This window comes from Hypanus sabinus, chromosome 10 (assembly GCF_030144855.1).
Source record: "Hypanus sabinus isolate sHypSab1 chromosome 10, sHypSab1.hap1, whole genome shotgun sequence".
Classification (NCBI taxonomy): Eukaryota; Metazoa; Chordata; class Chondrichthyes; order Myliobatiformes; family Dasyatidae; genus Hypanus; species Hypanus sabinus.
In genome coordinates this window covers 67,270,198-67,296,346 of record NC_082715.1, presented here as the reverse complement: position 1 = coordinate 67,296,346, position 26,149 = coordinate 67,270,198, and the positions used below count along the sequence as shown (strand labels likewise).

The following is a 26,149-nucleotide window of genomic DNA, read 5'->3' as shown; positions in this document are numbered from 1 at the left end:
TTTCAAAATTGTCATCCACATCATTGATATAGTTGACAAATAACAACGGACCCAACATTGATCCCTACGGCACACCATCAGTCACAGTATTATATTCAGAGAGGCAACCATTTACTACCACTCTATGGCTTTCACCACAAAATTAATGTCGACTGCAATTTATTATATCATCCTGAATGCAAACGACTGAATCTTCCTGATCAGCCACCCATATGGGACCTTATCAAAAGCCTTGCTAAAGTCTATTTCCTCACAGATGCATCTGCTAAAGCTGTTAAAATTTGTGCCATCAAACTGGCAGGAGTGTTCAAAGACATTTTCAATCTCTCGCTGCTATAGTCAGTTCCTACCTGCTTCAAAAGGGCAACAATTATATCAGTGCCCAAGAAGAGTAGTGTGTGCTACCTTAATAATTAACATCCAGTAGCATTCATATCTATGGTGATGAAGTGCTTTGAGAGGTTGGTCATGGCTAGAGCCAATTCCTGCCTCAGCAAGGACCTGAACCCATTACAATTTGTCTAACATCACAATAGGTCTATGGCAGAAATAATCTCACTGGCTCTCCACATGGCCTTGGATCACCTGGACAACACAAACACCTACGTCAGGATGCTACTTATAGACTATAGGTCAGTGTTTAACAGCATCATTCCTATAGTCCTGATTGAAAAGCTACAGAACCTGGACTTCTGTTCTTCACCCTGCAATTGGATCCTCAACTTTCTAACCAGAAGACCACAATCTGTGCGGATTGGTAATAACATCTTCACCTCGCTGATAATCAACACTAGCGATGTGTGCTTGGCCCACTGCTGTACTCTCTCTACCCCCATGACTGTGTGGCTAGGCATAGCTCAAATACCATCTATAAATTTGCTGATGATACAACCTGCAGATGTTAGCAGGATCTCAGGTGGTGATGAGAGGGTATACAGGAGCAAGTTATACTAGCTAATTGTGTAGCGTTGCAGCATCAACCTTGCACTCAGTGACAGTAAGACCAAAGAGCTGATTGTGGACTTCAGAAAGGGTAAGATGAGGGAACACAAACCAATCCTCATAGAGGAATTGGAAGTGGGGTGAGTGAGCAATTTCAAGCTCCTGGGTGTCAATATCTCTGAAGATTTAACCTGGTCCCAGCACCTCGATGCAGCTATAAAGAAGGCAAGACAGTAGCTATTTAATATTTCAGTAATATTGTAAATATGTTGTTGGTTAAGTGTTCATATTCATTTAAATAACAGGTTATATTTTAAAATATGTGAGTTGCATACATCATGAAGTTACCATGTGATATGCGTGCACCTTGTTTAAAGTAAACATAAAGTTAGACTCACGTTTCAGACTTCTGTGTCTTCCTTTGAATTAGTTTCATGTTTTGAAGTTACAGAAGAGGTGACTGCATACCTTCTCCAACACCAGAATAAATTACAGAATGGGAGGATGTTATTCATTGACTTTTTCCTAAAATGTAATGGTACACACTAACTAATTTTTACAACATATTTCCAATGCTCATGACAATGAACAACGTAGGCTTTAAAACAGCCCCCACTATTAGAACAAAAGCAAAAATAAGCCCCCATCTATTATATTTTATGTCACGGTATCAATTCACGTTATGGTGGTGGTGAAAGCATTTAAATTCCAAAACCAGTGCAAAGTAAACTGTCTCAAAGACCACCTGTGGAGATAATGTGATTACCCTCAATTATCGGCCCAACAAGGTGTAAATAATTCAAGTCTGAGCAGGACTGAAGGAGAATCTGTTTATAAAAATCCCCATATGTCAGTGCCACAAATAGATGTTATAGATAGGTTTCACTGGAAGTGAACCAGGGTTGTTGACAGAAATTCAGGTGATCTGTCAGGTGAGTAGAATGCGGTCCCATTCATCACCTTTGCAGTTTTCCACAAAATTTAGAGAGAAGATTCTTTCATAGTCTACTATAATTTTAAGGAAGAATAAAAACACAAAATTAAAATATAAACAACAGAAAATAAAAACACTGAAACTTGAGAGAAGAGCAGAATGTTTTAATGCTAACCATTTTTACTAAAGTCTCAACCAGTCCACTAAATGGTACGTTCTAAGTTAAGAACTTCAGAGTTGGAACTGAATCAATAAAGTGATCAGCCTACCTTCAGGATTCAAAGTTATCTATTGCAAAACCAATGAGTTGCACACACCAGGAATGGGCAAAGTCTGTGGCCAAAATCCAAACTGAAGTAGAATGTACAGTAAATATTTATAAGACTGTGCAGTTCAAATGTGAAAGCAATTACACCTTAGTAATCATTGATTACTGTTGAATAATTGAATAAAGTTCTCATTATGCAATGCTCTGTCAGTTACTTCAGCTCTAAATAAAAACAAAAACATTGCAGATAAAAACAGAAAATGCCAGAAACACTCAGCAGGTCAGGCTTCGGTGGAAAAGGTAAATTAACAGTTCGTGGTTGAGGTGAGTCGGGTCTCCAAAGATCCTTCAGGCCCTTTTTACACACTTGTCTTTGTAAGTGTCCTGAGTAGTGGGAAGTTCACATCTACAGATGTGCTGGGGAAGCCCTACCACTCTCTGTAGAGTCCTGCGATTGAGGGAAGTACAGTTCCCATACCAGGCAGTGATGCAGCCAGTCAAGCATTGTTCATCCCTCTGGGCTATGAATTCTATCATTGAACATCAAACAATAATCTGGTGGACATCATCTTCCTGAAGTCCCGGTTTACACTGGCTAATGACCTGGATGATGGATTGCCTTTGAGCTGGGTCAGTAAAGAGAAGAAACCTCTTTGTGGTGAAGCAAAATATAATCTTTCCTCAGAAGAAGCACGCAATTCTTTTGTGAAGCTTCGCCTCTCTGTCCCTTCATTAGGGAGAGAGAAAGCCTGTGGTACAAACGTTTGTATGTCAAACTGTCAGCTGAATGGTTAGTTCTTGTTGTACTGTAGATCATGGTCTTTCTTGGGGACTTTGCTATTGCTTGCATGGTGGGTGGAAGGTGCTGATGCATTTGCCCTGCTGAAGTAAGTGGGCGAGCGGTAGGGACATTGCTTTGCTGCTGTTTGTGTGTGAGAGGAGCCAGTAGGGGTGGCTTTGGGGCACTACAGTTTTACTGTTACTCATTCTTTGGGGTACCTTTCTGTTATTATGGATGTTTGTGAAGAACAAGAATTTCAGGATGTATATTGTATACATTCTCTGATATTAAATGGAACTATTGAACCATTGACATTCAATTCTGCCCCTTGACACTCTCACATTTCTGGAATTCTGCTAGTATCTTGCACAGTGAAGAGTGATGCAAAATACTTCTTAAGTTATTCTGCCATTTCTTTGTTCCCCATTACTACCTCTCCAGCATCATTTTCCAGCAGTCAGATATCCACTCTTCTCTTTTACTTGTTATATATATATGTGAAAAAAAAGCTTTTGGTATCTTCTTTACTACAAGGAAACTCTACAGGCTGTAGTGACTAATTTCTACATGTGGTCTAAAATTTTTCGACTTTTGCCTCCCTCCCTTCTTAGAGTGACATATGCAATGTTCTCATCCTCTGGAGTCATTCCAGAACCTAGTGATTCTTTAAATATCATTATTAATGCTTCCATAATCTCTTCAGCTGCCTCTTTCAGAACCCTGGGGCATACTCTATCTGGTCCATACCTACCTTTGAAGCTTTCAGCTTCCCGAGCACTTTCTCCATAGTAATAGCGACTACACTCATCCCGACATGCTCACATTCCTGGCATTCTGCTTGTGTTTTCCACAGAGAGTTCTACTACTGAGTTCTTCTGCCATTTCGTTGTCTCCAATTTCTAGCTCTCCAGCATGATTTTCCAGCAGTCCAATATCCACTCTCACTTCTCCTATACTCTTTTATATATCTGGAGAAAATATTTGGTATCCTTTTTTATATATTATTGATAGCTCACCTTCATATTTCATCTTTTTTTTCCTTATTATTTGTTTTTTAGTTTCTTTCTGTTGGCTTTTAAAAGCTTCCTAATCGTCTTGCTTTGCACTAGTTTTTGCTGTATGTCTTCTCATTTGCTTTTATGTTGTCTTTGCCTTCTCTTCTGAGCCACAAATGCCTCATCCTCCCTTTAGAATACTTCTTCTTTGGGAAGAATCTACTCAGCGCCTTCTGAATTGCTCCCAGAAAGTGGAGCCATTCTTGTTCTGTCATTCATGATAGTGTCTCCTTCCTATTATTTTCAGTCAGCTTCTCTCTCATGCCACTGTTGTTACTCCACTGAAATACTAATGCATCTGATTTTAGCTTCTCCCTCTCAAACTACAGGGTGAACCTCTATCATATTATGATTGTTGTTGTGTGAATAAAGTCACTGGAGAGAAGTACTAGTGGACATGAAACAGCCTCTTTATTTGAAAAAATGAGATACAGCAGGTTTCAGCTGGAGACTCTTTTAGTGGAAAGGTTTGCTTGGCCCAGCACTACACAACATTTTATGTACTACAGATGAAAGAAAAATTCAGGACAATTCAAAAAGATTCATACTTACAATGCTCTCTTTGAACTACACCCACCTTTCACACCTCCCTCCTGTGCACCCACACAAAAGACCCCCAAATACACACAAATAACACATTTAAATCAGTGTTGTCCGGTCTTCCAATTAACTTGGGCTAGGGTTCTTAGGAATCCATTGCTCAGGGTTGTATTTTAGATTTAATCTTCAATGCATATTCAGATCTGAAGGTTGGTTGCTGAAGTCAATATTCGCTTTATGTCCTAACCCCAAAAAATGATTTAGCAGTCCTTCCTATTGGCCCTGCTGACAAAATAAATTTGTACCAGGAAAGGCCAACTTAAGGAGGATCTATTCAAATAGTCAGCTAAAAAGCCCTGCTTCAAAACCCTCCAGTTACTCTATGTGCACCTGCATCTAGCCTATCACCTCTAATAGCTACCTAAAAAATGCTAAGCAGAGAGATTGTTCCAGAACACCAGTCTTTAGAAATGTGGCTTCGTTTGTATGCCTGTTGACTGTTCCCCTGCTGGCTGATTGCAGCTTAATCACATTCCTTGTCTTCACCCCTTCATTATCTGGTGGCTAAACTCTCTCTTTCCAGGGGTACCGGCAAAGTAAATGTATCAGGCTCACAGGCCCTCTCATCAATGTTCAGGAAGGGGCTGCGGTGGTGTCTATTTGACTGACTGCAGGGATCTTTCCCCAGTGCCATCCCCTTCCAAACTGTTCAGTTCATCGCTGACCCAACCACTGAGAGGGGCCAGCTCATCGTATTCACTCCCCATTCAGGCTGGGAGGAGACTGCCTTCAGATGCCGTGTGCAATCTTGTTCAGTCTGCCATGCCATCAAGGTCATGAAACCGGATGTCTCTGCTTCAGCTTAAGTCCCTCCCCATCTATTTTCTCCAATATCTTTTCTATTCTATGCTATTTAACTAAACATCTGCCTTCAGCAGCCAGCCTTCATGACAGAGTACCATTACCATTACACGTTAGCATGCTATTCATGCGTTTCTATCATGCTCTTGGTGTCTTCTGCCTTCGTGTTTACTGCGGGTCTGCTGCTATCAATTGTGGTCAGGTCTGATATGGCTGGCTGGTCTTCCCCTTCCAGGCTCTCAGTAATTACATGCTTACTGGGTTCACTTGATGCCCCCACCCCGTCTGTGGGAGCAACAAGAGGGTGAGTCATATAGTTTAACCTCAGACCAGTCTTTCCACTGGCTGCCTCGCGGATTCCACACACATCCACAAGTGTCATTTGTTAAAAGTACCATCTGCAGTCCTATCCATCTGGGAGCAAACCCTGCCTCACCATACCTTGGTCACCGGGCTGTGGGAGGACTAACTCTTTTCCCTCTGGCTCTCTCTAATCAGCAATGTGCTGCATTTGCTTTCCTTGGTCCTCCACCTCTCCTTGTCGTCTTACTAAATTGGCAGCTGTCGTTTCTCTCTGTACACTTCCCATTCTTCTGATGCTGCTTGCTCTTCTGCTGCCCTGCTCACACCGACGTCTGCCCACTCGTTCCTTTCTGCTCCTCACTATCCCCTTTCTGGTGAGTCTCTGCTGTACTTACCTCAGGCAGATGCAGCTCCAGAGTCATGGGCAAAAGGGTAGTTCAGTTAATTATTTTGATGATCCCATGTCCACTAACACTTTTGCATTACTGGCTCCCGAGTAAACCCCTTGTGCACATCCGTGGATGTCCAACACAGGTAACAGAGGTTGCTGTCAGCCGTTTGTCTGACCTCATCAGCACTATAATCTGGTCAGCAGTTAAATCCGAAAGAGACGTTGCTGCTGTGGACTCTGCCTGCTTTAGTAGGTGATCATTACACATTGCTAATTTTTCAGAGCACTGCCTCCACCCGTGGCCTGAGAAGCCACAGCTGTAACAGATCTTCTTCTTTACCCTTCCATGTCTATTCCAGCAGTTCCTTGCTATGCATGCAAGCTGGCACGCAAAACAAACCCTCTGGAACATCACAGCAGCTGCATTCACTATAGGCACTTTATGATTTTTCTCGTACTTCTTTTGGTCTATCACACTGACCCATGAAATGATTGCAGAGTAGGTCGCCCCCACCACTATCCCTAAATCTAAAACTTCCTGGTGGACTGAGGTCATGTCTTCCTCCATCATTTTCAGGAAGATTGGATCATCCAACTCTGAACACCCCATATACGTTCAATATTTCAGTTCTGCATAATCCATGGCTGTTTCATTTTCCCTTTAAAGGAATGATATCTTTCTTCATTGCTGGCATCGCCAGTCGTTGCCCATGTACATTCCCACATCTCCTGGGCCATAATGTCCCAGGGTTCTGGACCTGACATTGCCTGACCTCAGTAGGTGCCAGCCTGACAGATATATCTGCGTAAGTGTAGCTACTGTAGCTAGTGTAGCTACTGCTTGATGCTGGTAGATAATTCCGATCAGGGTTTTTTTTTCTCTTGCAGTTTCTTAATTCTACCCACAAGGGTTCTACATCTTCCGATCCTATGTCACCTCTTCCTAAGGATTGGATTTCAGAGCCACCTCACCCCCTCTGCCTACCCGTCATCCTTTTGATGCAATGTGTTCCGTGGATGTTAAGCCTTCAATTGTGAACTTGTTTCAGCCATAACTCAGTGATGCTCACATGATTAGCACACGATTAGGTTTTTGATTAGCCAGGGCATCAAAAGGTATGGGGAGAAGACAGGGGAGTGGGGATGACTGCTAGAGTTGGATCAGCCAATGAGTGAATGGTGGAGCAGACTCAATGGGCCAAATGGCCTACTTCTGCTCTTATACCTTATGGTCTTATGATGTACTGCATGCTAATTTCTAACTGCGCTACAAGATCACCTTTCTTATTCCGTATATAGCATACATTCAAATATAACAACTTCAGTTCTGTATTCATCACACTTCTCAACTTTGCCTCCCTGCTCTTGGAAGTTAAATTCTTATCACTGTCTAATCTTTGTCTCTTGATTAATTCTGGAGACTTTCCTAACCTCTCATCCACCCTTTTTCTTTATCCCCACTTTTCCAATCTTTTGAACCTACCAGCATATTATTTAGTGTAAAGACATACTTTAACCCATCATATTGACGGTAACTTTTTTCCTATCAGCTGCGTATCTTTTCTCACAGTCTCATGATGCACTGCATCTACTTGTATACCAAATGCCCCATGACGCCAGGAGGTTTAAACTCTCCTCAACAATGCTTGTAAAGCTGCCTGCAAAAATATTAATGTAACACATCCTTTTTGTGCAGAAATCTGAAATTTTACCCCCTGCACCAACTCCGCAGCTATGCATTCATCTGTCAAAACTTACTCTTCTTAAATCAAAGCAACCAGAGCGTACTACTCTGGAGGTCGTACCTTTCAGGTTTCTACCTAACTTCAGGACCTCATCCCTTTTCCTACCTGTCATTGGTACCAAAATGTACCATGACTTCTGGCTGCTCAGTCTCCTCCTTTAGAATGCTGTGAACCTGATCTGAGACATCCCTGACCCTGGCATCTGGGAGGCACTGTATCATCTGGGTGTATCTTTCATGTCCACAGAATCTCCTGTCTGCTCTTCTAAGTATTGAATCCCCATGTACAAGGGGTGATTGATAAGTTCATGGCCTACAGTAGAAGGAGTTAATTTTAGAAAACCTAGCACACTTATTTTTCAACATAGTCTCCTCCAACATTTACACACTTAGTCCAGCTGTCGTAGAGCATGCAGATCTTGGACCTCCAGAAAGTGTCCACAGCAGGGGTGATTGATAAGTTTGTGGCCTAAGGTAGAAGGAGATGAGTTATACAGCTCTCGTTACATGCACATGCAGTTCAACTATTTGAGTGATTATGCAGAAAGTTTGAATGTAATAACTCATCTCCTTCTATCATAGGCCACAAACTTATCAATCACCCAATGAGTAACAAGAGCTGTATAACACATCTTCCACCTTAGGCCATGAACTTATCAATCACTCCTGCTGTGGACACTTTGTGGACGTCCAAGATCTGTGTGCTCCACGATCGCTGGACTAAGTGTGTAAATGTAGGAGACTGTTGAAAAATAAGTGTGCTAGGTTTTCTAAAATTAACTCCTTCTACCTTAGGCCACAAACTTATCAATCAACCCCCCCCCCTGTATTACCAGTCTTGAGGACAACTTCTACCCAAGTGTTATAAGACTATTTTAAGAACTGTCCCCTAGTACAAAAAGATGGACTATTAACCTCACTGTCAACCTCATTATGGCCTTGCATTTTATTGTGTGTTTTCAGTGCACATTCTGTGTAACTGCAACACTTTATTCTGAATTCTATTACTGGTTTCCCTTGTACTACCTTGTACGATTGGAATGAAATAATCTGTACAGATGGCATGCAAAACAAAGTTTTTCATTGTACTTCAGCATTATTGACAATAATAAACCAGTTTACTTATTTATTGGTGATAATGACTCAATAGTTACATGATAGGGAGCTAGTTCTCAACAATCTCTATGTGCATACAAAATGACAATAACAATCTTCCCCCTTCTGGTTCCCTTCCTCACCTCCTACCCTTTATTCCATTATCCACTGTTTTCACCTATGAGATTCAATCTTCAGCCCTTTGTCATTTCTATCTTTCACCTCCCAGTTTCATTTCCACTGTCCCCTCTTCATCATCTGCCTCTCGCCCCCACCCCTTCTACTCACTTCCTCACCTTGATTGACCTATCAACTGCCAGCTCTTGATCCTGCACTTCTTTGCACCATTTTATGCTATTAATGCTCTGCCTTTCCTATGCAGATGAAGGGTCTCAGCCTGAAATGTCAGCTGTTCATTTACCTTTATAAATGCTGAGCAATTCCAGCTCCTTTGTGTGCTGCTTCAGATTCCCTGCATCTTCAGTCTTTCATGGCTCAAATATTTATATTCTTTGATATCTGAAGACAAGTATGCCATAGGTCTTTTTCAGTAGCATGTTAGCAAGTTATTGTCCAATAGCACTTACATCCACTGTGATGAAGTTCTTTGAGAAGTTGATCACAAAATATATCAACTCCTGCCTGAGGGGTGACCTGGATCTGCTCCTTGGCTCTTCACTCAGCCCTAGAACTTCTGGAGAATGAAGATACTCTTCATTGACAAGACTTGCATTTAGCACTCTTCTTCCTCAAAACTAATCAATAAGCCTTGATACCTCCTTGTGCAACTGGATCTTTTATTTCCTTATGTTCAGACCACAGTCAGTTTGGATTGGCAACAACATTTCCTCCCCATTTATCATCAGTACAGGTGTATGCTTAGCTCCCTGTTCTTGTCATTTTATACCTATTACTGTGAGGCTAAGTACAGCTCCAATGCCACATTCAAGTTTTCTGATGACACCACTATTTATTGCTGGCAGAAAAAAAGATGGTATCGAATCAGAGTATAGGAGGGAGAGTGAAAGTCTGGTTGAGTTGTGCCACAACAACCTCTCACTCAACATTAGCAAAACCAAAGAGCTAATTATTGGCTTCAGGAAGAGAAAACAGGAAACCAGAGTCTTCATCAGGAGATCGGAGGTGGAGAGGTCAGTATCTTGAAATTCCTTATCATTATCATTTCAGAGCATCTATCCTGGAAACAGGATGTAAGTGCCATTACAAAGAGGGCAAGGCAGTGCTTCTACTTTCTTAGAAGTTTGAGCAGATTCAGCATTTCATATTAAACTTTGACAAACTTGTATTGAAACACTGTGGTATTTAAATACCAATGATTTTGAACAGAAAAGTAACAGTGCAGTCCATCACAGGAGAAGCCCTCCTCATCATTGAAAACAAGAAAGCAGCATCCATTATCAGGGACCTCCATAATCCAGTCCATTCTCTCTTCTCGTGACTGCCATTAGGAAGGAAATACAGGAGTCTTATTGAATTGATTTGAACTGACTTTATTTCTTATATCCTTCACATACATGAGGAGTAAAAATCTTTATGTTACGTTTCCATCTAAATGTGCCATGTGCAATCATAGTAATTTATAATAAATAGAACAGTCATTGTAATATAGAGCACACTCAAATCAGTGTGAGTTCATCAGTCTGATGCCCTGGTGGAAGAAGCTGTCTCAGAGCCTGTTGGTCCTGGCCTGGCTCTTATGCTGCGGTACTGTTTCCCAGATGGTAGCAGCTGGAACAGATTGTGGTTGGGATGACTTGGGTCCCCCTTTTTACACATCAGTCCTTGTAAATGTCCTGAATCATGGGAAGTTCACAACTACAGATGCACTGGGCTGTCTGCACCACTTTCTGCAAGAGTCCTGCGATTAAGGGAGGTACAGTTCCCATACCGGGCAGTGATGCAGCCAGTCAGGATGCTCTCAATTGTACCCCTGTAGAAAATTCTTAGGATTTGGGGGCCCATACCAAACTTCTTCAACCGCCTGAGGTGAAAGAGGTGCTTTTGTGCCTTTTCATCACACAGCTGGTGTGTACAGAGCACGTGAGGTCCTTGGTGATGTGGATGCCGAGGAACTTGAAGCTGTTTACCCTCTCAACCCCAGATCCATTGATGTCAATAGAGGTTAATCTATCTCCATTCCTCCTGAAATCCGCAACCAGCAATGTTATTGCAACATTGAGGGAGAGGTTGTTCTCTTGACACCACTGTGTCAGAGTTCTTCCCTGTAGGCCACCTCGCTATTGTTTGAGATGAAGCCAATTAATGTAGTGTCATCGGCAAATTTAATTAGCAGATTAGAGCTGTGGGTGGTGATACAGTAATGGGTAGGTCCTACACCACCAAGTTCAAGAACAGTCATTAAACTTCAATCATCGTGCTCCTGTACCAGTGTGAATTATGTCACTAACATCAACACTGAATTGATTCCAGAACCTATGGACACACTAAAGAACTTAAAACTCATGTTCTCAATATTATTTATTACTTATTCATTATTATTATTATCCTGTATTTGCACAGTTTGTCTCCTTTTGCACAAATTATGTTTGTCCATCTTTATTTGTGTGTTTTTTCATTGATTCTATTGTGTTTCTTTTTATCTATTGTAAATGCCTGCAAGAAGTTGAATCTCCGGGCAGCATATGGTGACATATATGTACTTTGATAACTAATTTACATTGAACTTTATACTTTATGTTAACACTTTCAGGTAACCATGAACTTGAATTGTAGATCTCTACATCTATCAGCATTTCTTAGTGTCCTAGCATTACTGAATGGCCTCAGTAACTTTGTCTCACTTTCCTTGGATTCTGCCTGAACTGCTGAGTGTTGCTAGATGAACAGTTCTTTTTTTCCAGATTGCCTGCTTCAGCAGATTAAAAAAAAATCATCCATAACTCTTGATTTTGAACTACTCTCTTCTGTGCAAGAAATGACAGGATCTGAGCTGTTGGTTGCATTATGCAGTGACTTGGTATTCTTCTTTCATGGGTTATTTTCAGGGACTGTTGGCCAGATGATATTTCTTAGGAGTCATAGATGAAAATGGTATGAGGGTATGATCTGAGTGAGGAGATTAGGCAACTATGGGCGTGGATGTATTTCAATCATCTGTTTTATACAAGACAAAAGAATTAGGAATGAGATCCAAGGAAGGCTGGATATTGCCATATTCCATGATCTCTGGTTCTCCGACGACCTAACTCCATGGCAGCTGAGACCATAATCACTGACATTCTCTCCCTGATGCAGCCAAATCTATAAATACGTATGTTTGTATATGCATTTGTGCGAATGTGTATGTGTGAGCATGTGCTCGTTCACATGTGTATTAATGAATATTTGGTTCATGGTTACCTGAAAGTGTTAACATAAAGTATAAAGTTCAATGTAAATTAGTATGTATGTGTATCTGTTTTGTGCATGGCTGTGTGTATATGAGAGTTGTGTGCAAGCATGTTAACATATGGACCTTCAGGTTAGCTTGCATGTACATATTTATGCATGGATTTCCTCACTGAGAAGCCACAGTCTGTGCGGATTGGAAATACACCCTTTCCTCATTATATGCGGGGGATACGTTCCTTGCAGCCGACACATAATGTGAAAATACAAAATGTGACTAATTACTTAAATGGAGAAAATAGGGATGCATTCTGGAGGGCTTCCTAAATATGTTTTCTCTGTAATTTATTCACATTTTCATACCAATATGATTTAAAAGAAGTACCACAAGGCAACATTCTTAATATATTTCATCAATTTAAGGTAATATTCAACAGAATAAATCATAGAAAGTTAACATACTATGGTGTACAGTACTCACCAACAGTGGCAGGTGTGTTTGCTCCGGGAGATGAGTGATTGTTTTGGTGTCTGGTAGCTTTACATGGATGAGGTGGATGGTTGTGGGTCGTCAGGATGATCAAGGACAGCAAAGGGGTGAAGGAAGACTCCCAGAACACTCAGTACTGCCGGTAGCAGGAGATGACACCGGTTTGGAGAAACCGGTGGGTTGTTTGCTTGGCAGTATTTTGTTTTTCAGCATAAATTGGCTTGGAGGGAAGAAGGCTTGACTGCAGGGAACGACTGAAATGCTGACTCCGTTCTAAACTTGGGTCCATGTCCATTGCCATTTGTGCCAGCCTTAAAATATTCAGCCAGTGGCTTCACCATAAAATCCTTCATCTGCAACTCAACACTTTCTTCTTCATCATTATCACCCTCAGTCTGAATTAAACATAGAAGATCATCCACACTTAATTCTTCATCATGAGAATCCAGGAGTTCTACGACGTCAGCAGTCTCGATCTGAGAATCCTTCCCCACCAGTTTTACGGCTCGGCCATACAATCCTGGACAGCTGTAGTGAAGGCAGGAAACCCCTTGAAGGTGTGCACACACTCCGCCCAAATTGATTTCCATGCTCCATTGAGAGTGGAAGACCTGACCTCTTTCCAGGATTCATCAATGTTGTTGATGGCATGTCTGATGTTGAAGGACTTCCACCATTCTCTCACCCTTGGTAATCTCCCGGGATTTTCAAAATCGTCTGTTGCTTGCAGCATCTGAGAGATAGTTCGCCGTAAAAAATACACCTTGAATGTGGATACCCTTGGTTGAGTGGTTGAATCAGTGATGTTGTGTTAGGCAGCAGGAAACGCACTGTTATGTTAGGATGAATCCTGTCCAACTGTTTAGGATGGGCTGGCGCATTGTCAAACAACAAAAGAACTTTAAAAGCAAGATTCTGTTCCCGACAGTAGCATTCAGCCTCAACAGCAAAATGATTAGCAAACTAATCTTCAAAGATTTGACCAGTGACCCATGCTTTCTTGTTAGCTGCCCAGTGGACAGGAAGCATATTCTTACGCAAGCCCTTACGAGCACGGGGGTTTAGTGAATGGTAAACTACAACAGGCTTCATCTTACAGTCTCCTTCAGCATTGGAACATATAAGCAAAGTCAATCTATCCTTTGTTGCCTTGAAACCTGACACAGTTTTTTCATCCTTATTTATGTAAGTGCGTTTCAGCATACGCTTCCAAAAAAGCCCGGTCTCGTCTGCATTAAACACCTGCTTTGGAGTGATGCCTAACTCAGCTATCACAGCCCGCAACTGCACAGGGTAGCGTTCAGCAGCTTCGTAGTCAGCACTATTAGCTTGCTCACCACACACAGCTAAGTTGTGAAGCCTGTGACGATTAACAAACTTAGAAAACAATCCACTACTTGCATTAAAGCTAACAATATTACTTGACACTTCCTCACCAGCCTCTGAACAAAGGCGACCATAGATTTCCAATGCTTTCACACGAAGATGATCGGAACTAAGTGTTTTTTTTTTCTTTGTTTCATGCTCAATGTACAAACTCAACATTTTCTCCATTTTTGTCATAATCGGGTTACGCACTTTGGTAACAATCGTGATGAACCAATCACTGCACACCTTATTTTCTCAGCATTTTTCTTTATGTGTCTGATTGTGGACTCACCCAGGCCTAAGTAGTGTCCCAGAGCTGTGTTACCTTCACCTGACGCTGCACTGTTTATAATTCCCAACTTTTTTTCAAGTGTTAAAGGGATTCTTTGAGGCTTGGCTGATGGCCCAGGAATTGACATCGGACACTTAGGAGACATAGTTAAATATTTCAAGCACAAAATCACTGCACCGTAGGTAAAAAACAATAAAAGTTAAAGAGTGCAAGATTGCACATCCACACGTTGCCGAAACCAATGCGAGACTGGTGGGAGTGAGACTGTGAGATGTGCACACATGACTTGTATTGGTGGGAAAGCGGTGTTTCTCATCCCAACAGTGAGACTGTAAGATGTGCGCACGTGACTTGTATTGGCAGGAAAGCAGTGCTCCTCGCATAACTGTGAGTTTTGGACGCATATAAGGAGAAGTTGGTAGAAATAGGTTCCTTGCATAACTATGAATCAGCATTGTCTGAAGACGCATACAACGAGGATAGGATGTAACATCTCCTCCTCACTGACAATCAACACTGGTGCATCTGAGGGATGTGTGTTTAGCGCCTGCTCTGGTCTCTACACCATTGACTGTGTGGCTAGGCACAAACCAAATGCCATCTATAAATTTGCTGATTTCGCAACTATTGTTGGTAGAACTTCAGATGGTGACATGGAGGTGTACAGGAGTGGTGTCGCAGCAATGACCATGCACTCAATGTCAGTAACACTAAGGAACTGATTGTGGACTTCAAGAAGGGCAAGTCAAAGGAACATACATGAGACCTCACCGAGGGAGAAAAAGTGGAAAGGGTAAGCAGTGTCAAGTTCCTGGATGTCAACATCTCTGAGGATCAATTTTGAGCCAAACATATTGATGCAATTACAAAGAAGGCACGACAGTGGCTATATTTCATTAGGAGTTTGAGGAGAATAAGTATGTCAAAGTTCTGAAGATGTACTGTGGAGAGCACTCTAACTGGTTGCATCACCATCTGGTATGGAAAAGCAACTACATAGGATCAGAAAAAGCTGCAGTAAGTTGTAAACTCAGCCAGCTCTGATCATGGGCATAAGCCTCCCGAGCATTCAGGAAATCTTGAAAAGGCAATGCTTCAAAAAAAAAGGCAGTGTCCATTATTAAGAGCCCCCATCAGCCAGGACATGCTCTCTTCTCATTGCTACTATTGAGGAGAAGATACAGGGCCTCAAGAGACACGTTCAATGTTTCAGGAACAGCTTCTTACCCTCCGGTATCTGGTTCCTGAATGTACAACGAACCCATGAGCACTTCTTTAGTTCATTTTTTCCCTTTCTTTTGGCACTATTTACTTAATTTAATCTTTATATATACTTGTTGCAATTTATAGCTTTTATTACTATGTATTGCAATGTAGTGCTGCCATAAGACAACAAATTTTATGACATACTGTACGCTGGTAATATTAAACTTGATTTGGATGCATTGATGAGTATGTTGCCAAGTGCATCTGTTGGTTTGTCCATAAAACCCTGCTCACATGATACAATAATTGTCAAAGATCAAGTGAATTGTGCATGCAGCAAAATGCTTTGCAAATGATACTTTGCCAGTCATTTTCACTCACCTAAATTATAAGGAAAGCTTAAATTCCAATCATCAAATAGAATAAACTGGAAATTGAAATGCACACAAGAATGTATGCTACTTGGTAATTAACCTTAATATGGGTGATATCACAAAACACATTCCTGCACTGAAGTTAGCGCAAAGCATTAGCTCTGGCGTACACCTCCCCGATCACCTCCTGCTTCTTCAACTTAAATCTAATTCGAGCAGGCAGAACATCCTTCCAACAAAAATGCAATGATAAAAATGCTTGCCCTATGGGTAATATCCAGAAAGCCACACAAAATAAATTAAAATAGTATAAAATATTATTGAATATTAAAGGCACATTTTAATAATCCTCAGAGAACATCAGAGTGCCTGACATGACTACTTGCCAAATTACACAGAATTTGATAATGATGGATATGAGCTAAGCTGGTGCTCTCTTGAAATTAGTAAATCTTAGTGTATTTGAATCAGCTGTTTTAAGTGCCACTTAAGTGTTGTGCTGTACATAAAAGAAATCACTCCTGTAGATCGTATGCCAACATTAAGAATCTTTAAGGTTGCATTTTATTACATGATAAAGTTCTATTTGTCCATATATTTAATATCCAAATTCTGCTTTACAGATACTTTACATCACCCAACATATTTATAATGTGCAGTTTAAAGTCATAATTGCAAAATCAAAGAATAAACAGATTCACATGCTTCAAAATTGTTATGGTTATGATTATTTCTACACCTACACCATTAATTGAAACTACTTTATTTAATTGTTAATTGAATGATGATTGTCAATCAACACAATAGATTTCTTGAAAAGATACAGAATTCAAATTTAGAACATACTTCTTATAAGTTCTACTTTTGAAATATAATATAATTTTACACTTAAAGTGGCATGTACCTTTCCCTTGTCAAATGCTATTTGGCACCATATACAGTAGAATTATTAGAAAAGTCAAGTTATAAAATCATTCAAAATTCTTAACAAATTAATGATGATATCAATGGTAAATGTATTCTTAGTATTTACAGTGCCTTGAAAAAGTATTCAGCCTCCACAACTATTTTTACATTTCACTCTCATTTTCTAAATTAAAAAATATTTAAGTAGGATTTTTTGAACTAATCTACAAAACATTGAGTATTATGTCAAATCAAAAGAAAAATACCAAAAACTGTCAATAATTTATTAAAAATTTAAATCCTATATTGTGAGCTTGTAAAAGTATTCATCCCCCTTTGTAATTACTAGGCTAAGTTTTCTCAGGTGCTATATATTACCTTACCAACTCACCCAATTTGTTGATGTAAAAAATTAGAGGATCACATATTTTCAATTAATTCATAAGAGTACATACCTCTTCTCTCTGTAAAGTCCAACATTATGATAAACTTTCAACAGAAGAAATCAAACTGAAGACAAAGCAGCATTCAACACAAGTCAGGGAAATGATAATCTAGAGGCACAATTTGGGAGAAGGGTGAAAGACGGTCTCAAAGGCATTGAACATACGTTGGAGCTCAGTGCAGTCCATCGTGAAACCACAGCCACACTGCCTAGGTCAGGTTGCCCCTCTAAGTGCAGTCACCGGAGAAGAATGACACCTGTAAGAGAAGCTGCCGTGATGCCAACAGTCACACTCAGTGAGCTGCGTAAGTCAGTGGGTGGAACTGGAGATAAAGTTCATGTCTCCACAATCTCTAAGGTCTTGCACAAAAAGGAAATTTATGGAAGAGTGGCAAGGAAGAAGCCCTGGTTGAAAATTATATATATATTCTTGCCCATAAAGACTTTGCAAAGCATCACTTAGAAGACACTATAAAGATGTGGAAGAAGGACTTGTAGATGGATGAGATGAAAGAAGAACTTTCTGACCTCAACACTAAGTGGTATTTGTGGCATAAATCTCTATTGCAAAGTATGGTGGAGGTAGCATCATGCTATGGGGATGCTTTTCAGCAGCAGGGACTGGAAATCTAGTCAGACTTGTTGGGATGATGAACGTTGCTAAATACAGAGAGATCCTGGATAAAAATCTGCTAGCCTCTGCCAGAAAGCTTAAACTGGGGAGGAAATTCATCTTTCAGCAGGAAAGCACACTGCCAGAGCAACAATGTGTGGTTTCAAGTGAAGAAAATTGATATTCTTGAGTGGTCCAGTCAGAGTCCTGACCTCCTGAGCATCTCAGGCAAGATCTCAAGATTGCTGTCCAACACCGCTCCCCAACTAACCTGGCACAGCTTGAACAATTTTGCAAGGAGTAATGGGTAAATCTTGTTCCATTATGTTGTGTAAAGTTAATAGAGACTTGTCCAAAAAGACAGCTGGCTGAAATAGCTGTGAGAGGTGGTTCAACTGAGCAAAGGATGGGGAGGGGGGCTGAATACTTTTGAACTGCGGACATTTCAGTTTTTGAATTTTTAGTTTTTCATTCTTTATAATTTTCCCTTTTTTTTTGGGCTCCAAAATTGATCAAAATCTCTAGTTGTAATAAAAGCCTTGGGGGCTGAATAACTACAAAGCACTGTATATTGATTATATTTTAACATCTTCTTGCTCTCAGTTTTGGTTTACAAACAGATCAAAAATTTACAACTTTGCATAATTATCTTATATCTGCTATAATATATTTCATAAGTACACTTGTTCCAAAATATGGTTATTATAAATCATTCAGGAAAACAATAAGTGACATTTTTCAATTTGTAAAGTATCTACCAATCTTCTTGAGATACAGATGTATAATTAGCTGGAAAAATGCCAACCTTTCCTTGGAGTTGTCCTTCCCACCAGTCAAAATGAGAATTAGTTTTGGATATCACTGTAATTACATCACCTGAATTGAAGCTTAGATCACCTGCTGCTTGTCCCTCAAAGGAATATATTGCTGTCACTGTTAAAGGTTTTTCCCATGGATTTTCTGTGAGACAGAAAATGAATATAAATACATTTACTTTTTTTAATAAACTTTTTTATTGAGTTTTCAAATAATTACAGAAATAAAAGAAAATATGAAAAGAAAATATATACCCTACCCCCCTCCCCTCTAACATCCCTATATAAAAAAGAAAGAAAGAAAGGAAAAAAAAGAGAGTGCCTGGATATCGGAAGATCCCCACATGCTCCATGGAGTTCGTAATAACTTTAGTATATATATTTATTTCTTTCCCCAAATAACCAATTATTTCATCTTCGGAGCACCTATATATTTAATCCTGTCTTTTGTAAATAAGGGCACCAAATTTTCAAAAATCTTTCATATTTATCTCTTAAATTGTAAGTAATTTTTTCAAGTGGAATTAAATACATTTACTTGAGCTGAACAGAGTTAGAAAATCCACAGTATATATTCTGTCATAATAGAAGATTGGGTAACTGGCAGGAAGCAAAGAGTGAGAATAAAGGGGCCTTTTATGGTTGGCTGCTAGTGACTAGTGGTATTTCGCAGGGTCAGTGTTGGGACTGCTTCTTTTCATGTTATACGTCACTGATTTGGATGATGGAATTGTGAATTCTAACCAAAATTATTTAAAAATTGTTGTGTTCTTTTCACATACACCTTAGGGTATTCACAAACACATTTGCAAACAAAGGACATACTGCACATGCATTCAAGGCCACAAGAAACACATTATTGGAATTAGCACAAATACAATACAGAAAGAAAACCAAAAGTCTACAGTAGTAGTAGTACAGAAATCATTCACTAAGCAGACCAATATCTGGAATGTTAGAAAGGAGCTACAGATCCGACAATCTTACACACAGCCTGTTTCCTCCCCTCTCTCTAATTCTGACTTGGTGTACTTGCCCTATCTTCTTAGTCCTAGCACTGGCCGTGACCAACCCCAAGACAAAACTCTCCCATTTGCAAAAGAAAGTGTCCCTTTTTATACCCTTCAAAATCCCTGGCACTAGTACTTCTCCATTCCCTGTGGTACCAGCTGCACCCCCTTATGACTTGAAGCCCAAACATGTTTTTCAACATTTTCCACTATTATGGCTGTAAGCATGCACTTCCTTGACTTTGCAGCCCTCGTGACTCACACATATTGTTAGCGAATTGTTGCAGTGTGTCCCACTGATACCTACAAATTATGGATTAGGAAGTAATTGCCTGGCTGAAAATGACTTCACTTTATAGTTCACTCCTTTACCCCCCTGGAAAGCTGGTTTTCTTTGGAAAATATTATGCTTTCTTTGATATTAACTTCATTGAAGCAGTTTGATACCCTCTGTTTCTCTCTAACGGTGAGACATTCCTATCTGCTAACAAAACTTAATGCTTTCTAATCCACTAGCTGCATTTGTCCATGACTTGTATGTAAGTATAAAAGCATCTTCACACTGAGAACACTTTCTCTTGAACTGTGTGCAGACTTTGAAGAATGCAAGCTTCGTGAGGAGTGTGAGCTTCAACAAGGTATCGTATGGTATGATTTTTTTGTTCCTTTTGTTAGAACATAGAACAGTAAAACACTGGACAGGCCATTTTGGCCAATGATGTGCCAATCTTGATGCCAACTTATCCAGTGTCCTTCTGAGTATCATCCAAATTCCTCCATTCCTTTCATATTCATGTGTCTACTAAAAACATCTTAAACATCACCAAACTGCCTGCTTCTTATACTTGCTCCTCAAATTGCCTTTAAATTTCCTCCCTCTAACCTTAAAAGCATGTTGTCTGATGTTTTGACACTTCTTTGCTGGGGAAAGAGTCTGACTGTTTCCCTTATCTATGCCTCTCATAATTAAAAATAAAAAACCTCTATCAGGTCTACACATATAAATGTTGGAGGAATGTTGCAGGTCAGACAGCAGCTATGGAAATGAAAAAAACAGTCAACATTTTGGACCGAGAGCCTTCTTCAGGACTGGAAATGAAGGGGGAAGATGCCAGAATAAAAAGGAGAGGGGAGGGGAAGGAGGACTAGCTAGAAGGTGGTAGGTTAAGTCAGTTAAGAGGGAAAGATAGAGGGCTGGAGAAGAAGGAATGTTAGAAGAGGAAAGTGGACCACAGGAGAAAGGGAAGAAGGAGGGGTACAAGAGGGAGGTGATAGGTAGGTGAGAAGAGGTAAAAGACCAGAGTGAGGAACAAAAGAAGAGGAAAGGAGGAAGGAAAAAAAATTACCAGAAGGAGAAATCAACAATCATGCTATTAGGTTGGAGGCTACCTAGATGGAATATGAGGTGGTGCTCCTCCACCCTGAGAGTGGACACATCATGACAAAAGAGGAGGCCATGGACCGACATGCCGGAACAGGAAAAGGGATAGGATATAAATAGTCGGTCACCAGGAAATTGCACTTCTGTGTATGGAGCGGATGTGCTGAACTAAGCAGTCCACTAGTTTATGTCAGGTCTCACCAATCCACGGGAGGCTGCATTGGGAGCACCAGATACAATAGGAGACCCCAACTGTCACTTGCAGGGATATGTGCCAGGAGGGATATTAGTGGGGAGGGATGAATGGACAAGGGAATCACAGAAGGGGTGATTACTAATATAAGTGGAGAGTGGGGGGACGTAAAGACTGTTGGTGGTAGGATCCTGTTGAAAATGGGAGAAGTTTCAGAGAGGATGCTGAAGCTCATTAGGTGGTAGGTAAGGAGAGGAACTCTGTCTGTTAAGGTGGCAGGAAGATGAGATGAAGGCACTGATGTCTGGGAAATGGAGGATATGCAGGTGAGAGCAGCATCAATGCTAAATGAAGGGGAATCCCATTCTTAAGGAGCAAGACATCTCTGATTCCTGGAAAGGAAAACCTCATTCTAAGAATAGATGCAGTGGAGATGAAGGAACTAAGAAAAGGGCATGGCATTTTTAAAGGAAACAAGGCGGAAAGAGGTATAGTCAAAATAGCCATGGGAGTCAGAAGGTTTATAAAAGATATTGCTAGACAGTTTGGCACCAGAAATGGAGACAGAAGGGTCATGAAAGGGGAGCGAGCTGTCAGAAATGGACCAGCTGAATTGAGGGGCACATGAAAGCTGGGGGCAAAATTGATGAAATTTATAGGCTCAGCATGTGTGCATGAAGCAGCACCAATGTAACAAACAATACAGCATCAATAATAAAATACACCATTGCCAAGGTAAAAGACAGAAGAAAAAATTGTTTGAAGGACAAGATCTGAAATCCAGCATGAAACTCATGGTCAAATGCTTTTGGTACTTACAGCAGGCACGTCAAAACACTGGAGAGTTTTCATCAACTCTGCAAAAGCTTCCAAATTTGATTGGAAATAGAAATGAACAAACAGTGCGCATAATCTCAAGCGAACATTCATTGGCAATTGGTTTATTAGACCATAAGATACAGGAGTATATACTGAGGTCCAACAAACTAGCCTACAGTTTCCTTTCTTCTGCCTCTCTCCCTTCTTGAAGAGTGGAGTGACATTTGTAATTTTCCAATCTTCTGGAACCATTCCTGAATCTAGTGACTCTTCAAAGATCATTACTAATGCCTCCACAATCTCTTCAGCCACATCTTTCAGAACCTGAGAGTGTACACCGTCTGGTCCAGGTGACTTATCTACTTTCAGACCTTTCAATTTTCCAAGTACCTTCTCTCTAGCTATGGTAATGAATTACATGTATCGAGATACAGTGAAAAACTGTTTGCAGGTAGATAAGTAAGGTGCAAGGTCCAATACAAAGCATACTGTGAGATCAAGAGTTCATCCTTATCCCGTAAGAGTTCCATTCAAGAGACATAACAGCAATACAAGAGGTCTGTTCAAAAGTCTTCATAGCACTGAACCCTAATTACACTTAATCCACATTTCCTCAGACTCTTGAAACAAATGGTCTATTCTGAACTCTATCATGTGAATAAATTAGCAGGTAGATGGAGGGAAAGATTGAAGGATGTTCCCAAAGTTTACTTAAATAAAATTGTTTCATTCCCACTATCTTTGGGGAACCCCTGACTCATGGCTGTTCAATATGAAGAAGATGCACTCAAGATACCACTGGGAATTTCAGGTCCATGCTCTGAAGCACAGTGTAAAGAGCAAAAGGGACATACCACCTCACAAATTACCCACACATTCCTCTGTCAAGTGCTTCTTTTCCAATCTGTGGTAAGAATCAGAAGTGCTACAGTAGCCAAATCAGTCACCTCAGAATCTGAAGGAGTGAAATGGAATTAGGCCATGCTCAGTCAGGAGGTAGCACAACAAAATATAATTCTTCAGGTTCCACAATAGGTATTCCTGTCTTAATATTGTACACCACCAAATATTAGTTGTAATATTGCACATGGCATTAATCAGGAAATTAGACATTCATGTAATGGGGTAATGGACTGGTACTAAACTGATCTATATACATTATATGTAGAATGATTAGGCAAATTAGCAGTAGAAAAGTAGAAGAAAAATATATTCCTAGTTCTATATGTTGAGAAACACATGAGGAAGAGCATTTTTTTAGATCTTATATTATGAACTAAAAAAAGTTTAATAAATGATCTCGTTCTAAAGAGGTCTTTAAGCAAAAGTGACCACATTCAACCACGGCATCAAAGATGCGTGCTGTTCCAACTCCCACCCCAGTTATGGAAAATCAGATCCTAAGTTCTCTCTGTTTCCAGGTAGACATTGAAACCTGAGCACCTGATATAGAAAGTTGCTCAGCCTTAGTCTGAGGAAATACAGTGCCTATAAAATGTATTCACTCCCCCTTTGGAAGTTTTCAAAGTGGATTTAATTTGGATTTACATTGAACAACAGCAAAAGACTCTTTCATGTTAAGGTGAAAGCAAATCTCTATGAAGTGATCTAAATTAATTACAAATATAAAACACAACCTAATTTATTGCATAAGGATTTGGCCCCTTTAATATGACAAACCAAATCATCACTGGTGCAGCCAATTGGTGACTGTAATAGAAGTACACAGTGGCATGCAAAATTAGGGCACACCTGGTCAAAATTGCTGTTACTGTGAATAGCTAAGTGAATAAAAGATGACTTGATTTCCAAAAGGCATAAAGTTGAAGGTAACACATTTCTTTAATATTTTAAGCAAGATTACCTTTTTTATTTCCATCTTTTACAGTTTCAAAATAACAAAAAAGGAATAGGGCCTAAAGCAAAAGGTTGGGCACCTGCATGGCCAGTACTTAGCAACACCCCATTTGGAAAGTATCACAGCTTGTGAACGCTTTCTGTAGCCAGCTAAGAGTCTTTCAATTCTCGTTTGGAGGATTTTCGCCAATTCTTCCTTGCAAAAGGCTTCTAGTTCTGTGAGAATCTTGGGCCGTCTTGCATGCACTGTTCTTTTGAGGTCTATCCACAGATTTTCGATGATGTTTAGGTCGGGGGACTCTGAGGGCCATGGCAAAATCTTCAGCTTGCACCTTGAGGTAGTCAATTGTGGATTTTGTGGTGTGTTTAGGATCATTATCCTGTTGTAGAAGCCATCCTCTTTTCAGCTTAAGCTTTTTTATAGACAGCGTGATGTTTGCTTCCAGAATTTGTTGGTATTTAATTGAATTCATTCTTCCCCCGTGCCACTGGCTTCAACACAAGCCCAAAGCATGATTGATCTGCCCCCGTGCTTAACAGGTCGAGAGGTGTTCTTTTCATGAAATTCAGCACCTTTTTTTTTCTCCAAACATACCTTTGCTCATTGCAGCCAAAAAGTTCTATTTTAACTTCCTCAGTCTACAGGACTTGTTTCCAAAATGCATCAGGCTTGTTTCTTTGCAAACTTCTGATGCTGAATTTTGTGGTGAGGACGCAGGAAAGGTTTTCTTCTGACGACGCTTCCATGAAGGTCATATTTATGCAGGTGTCGCTGCACAGTAGAACAGTGCACCAACACTCCAGAGTCTGCTAAATCTTCCTGAAGGTCTTTTGCAGTCAAACGGGTGTTTTGATTTGTCTTTCTAGCAATCCTATGAGCAGTTCTTGTGGAAGGTTTTCTTGGTCTTCCAGACCTTAACTTGACCACCACCGTTCCTGTTAACTGCCATTTCTTAATTACTTTACAAACTGAAGAAATGGCTACCTGAAAACACTTTGCTGTCTTCTTATAGCCTTCTCCTGCTTTGTAGGCATCATTTGGAGATCATTTCATCTTCTACTTACTTAACTATTCACAGTAACAGAAATTTTGACCGGGGTGCCCAAACCTTTGCATGCCACTGTATGTGTGTCTGGAAGTCTTCAAAAATCATTACTAATGCCTCCATGATGTCTTCAGCCACATCTTCAGAACCCTGGAGTGTACATCATCTGGTCCAGGTGACTTATCTACTTTCAGACCTCTCAGTTTCCCAAGAACTGGTGAGTCCTACAACTGCTGGTGAGTCAGTATCCACGCAAAAACTACACCATGAAGACAAAAGAACACTCCAAGCAACTATACAAAAGGGTTATTGAAAAGCAGAAGTCAGGATATGGTTACAAGAATATTTCCAAGTCACTGAATATCTCTTGGAATTCAGTAAAGTCAATCATCAAGAAATGGAAAGAATATGGCACAGCTGTAAATCTGCCTAAAGCAAGCAGTCCTTAGAAACTGAGTGACCGTGCAAGAAGGGGACTGGTGAGGAGGGCCACTGAGACCTATAACAACTCTGGAGGAGTTAGAAGCTTCAGTAGCTGAGAGGGGAGAGAACGTGCATACAACAACTGTTGCCTGGGAACTTCATAGTCGCAGCTTTATGGGAGAGTGGCAAAGAAAAACACTGTTGAAAAAGACTCACATGGAAACTTGGTTAGAGTTTGCCAGAAGGCATGTGGGAGACTCTGAAGTCAGCTGGAAGAAGGTTCTATGGTCTGATGAAACCAAAATTGAGGTTTTTGGCCATCAGATTAAATGTTGCTTGACATAAGCCAAACACCACACATCATCAAAAACACACCATCCCTACCATGAAGCATGGTGGTGGCTGAATCATGCTGCGAGGATGCTTCACTGCAGCTGACCCTGGAAGGCTTGTGAAGGTAGAGGGTAAAATGAATGCAGCAAAATACAGGGAAATGGTGGAGGAAAACGTGATTCAGTCTTCGAGAGAACTGTGACTTGGGAGATTTGTTTTCCAGTAAGACAATGACCCCAAGCGTCAAGCCAAAGTAGGCAGAATGGCTTAAAAATAACAGAATTAATGTCCTGAG

At 40.4% G+C, this 26,149-nt stretch overlaps 2 protein-coding genes and 1 pseudogene across 3 annotated transcripts in view; 1 reads left to right on the top strand and 2 right to left on the bottom strand.

Moving 5' to 3' along the window:
- Positions 1-1,417, bottom strand: part of fam110c (family with sequence similarity 110 member C) — a 119,936-nt gene extending 118,519 nt beyond the window's left edge. Inside the window, exon 1 of the mRNA XM_059982006.1 lies at positions 1,341-1,417. The gene's annotated coding sequence lies outside the window, so the exon portion shown is untranslated. The remainder of the gene's footprint in view (positions 1-1,340) is intronic.
- Positions 1-26,149, top strand: part of LOC132400724 (sin3 histone deacetylase corepressor complex component SDS3-like) — an 85,557-nt pseudogene that overhangs the window by 20,892 nt on the left and 38,516 nt on the right.
- The window catches only part of sh3yl1 (SH3 and SYLF domain containing 1), an 80,636-nt gene continuing 71,033 nt past the window's right edge, over positions 16,547-26,149 (bottom strand). The window contains exons 10-11 of one of the 2 annotated variants that reach the window (XM_059982012.1): positions 23,069-23,150; positions 18,871-18,937 (exon numbers count right to left, since the gene is read on the bottom strand). In XM_059982012.1, the coding sequence (XP_059837995.1) occupies positions 23,080-23,150 (71 nt within the window). In that variant the 3' untranslated portion in view covers positions 18,871-18,937; positions 23,069-23,079. Of the gene's footprint in view, positions 18,938-23,068; positions 23,151-26,149 lie in introns of both variants that reach the window. The other variant, XM_059982011.1, reaches the window with a different exon arrangement.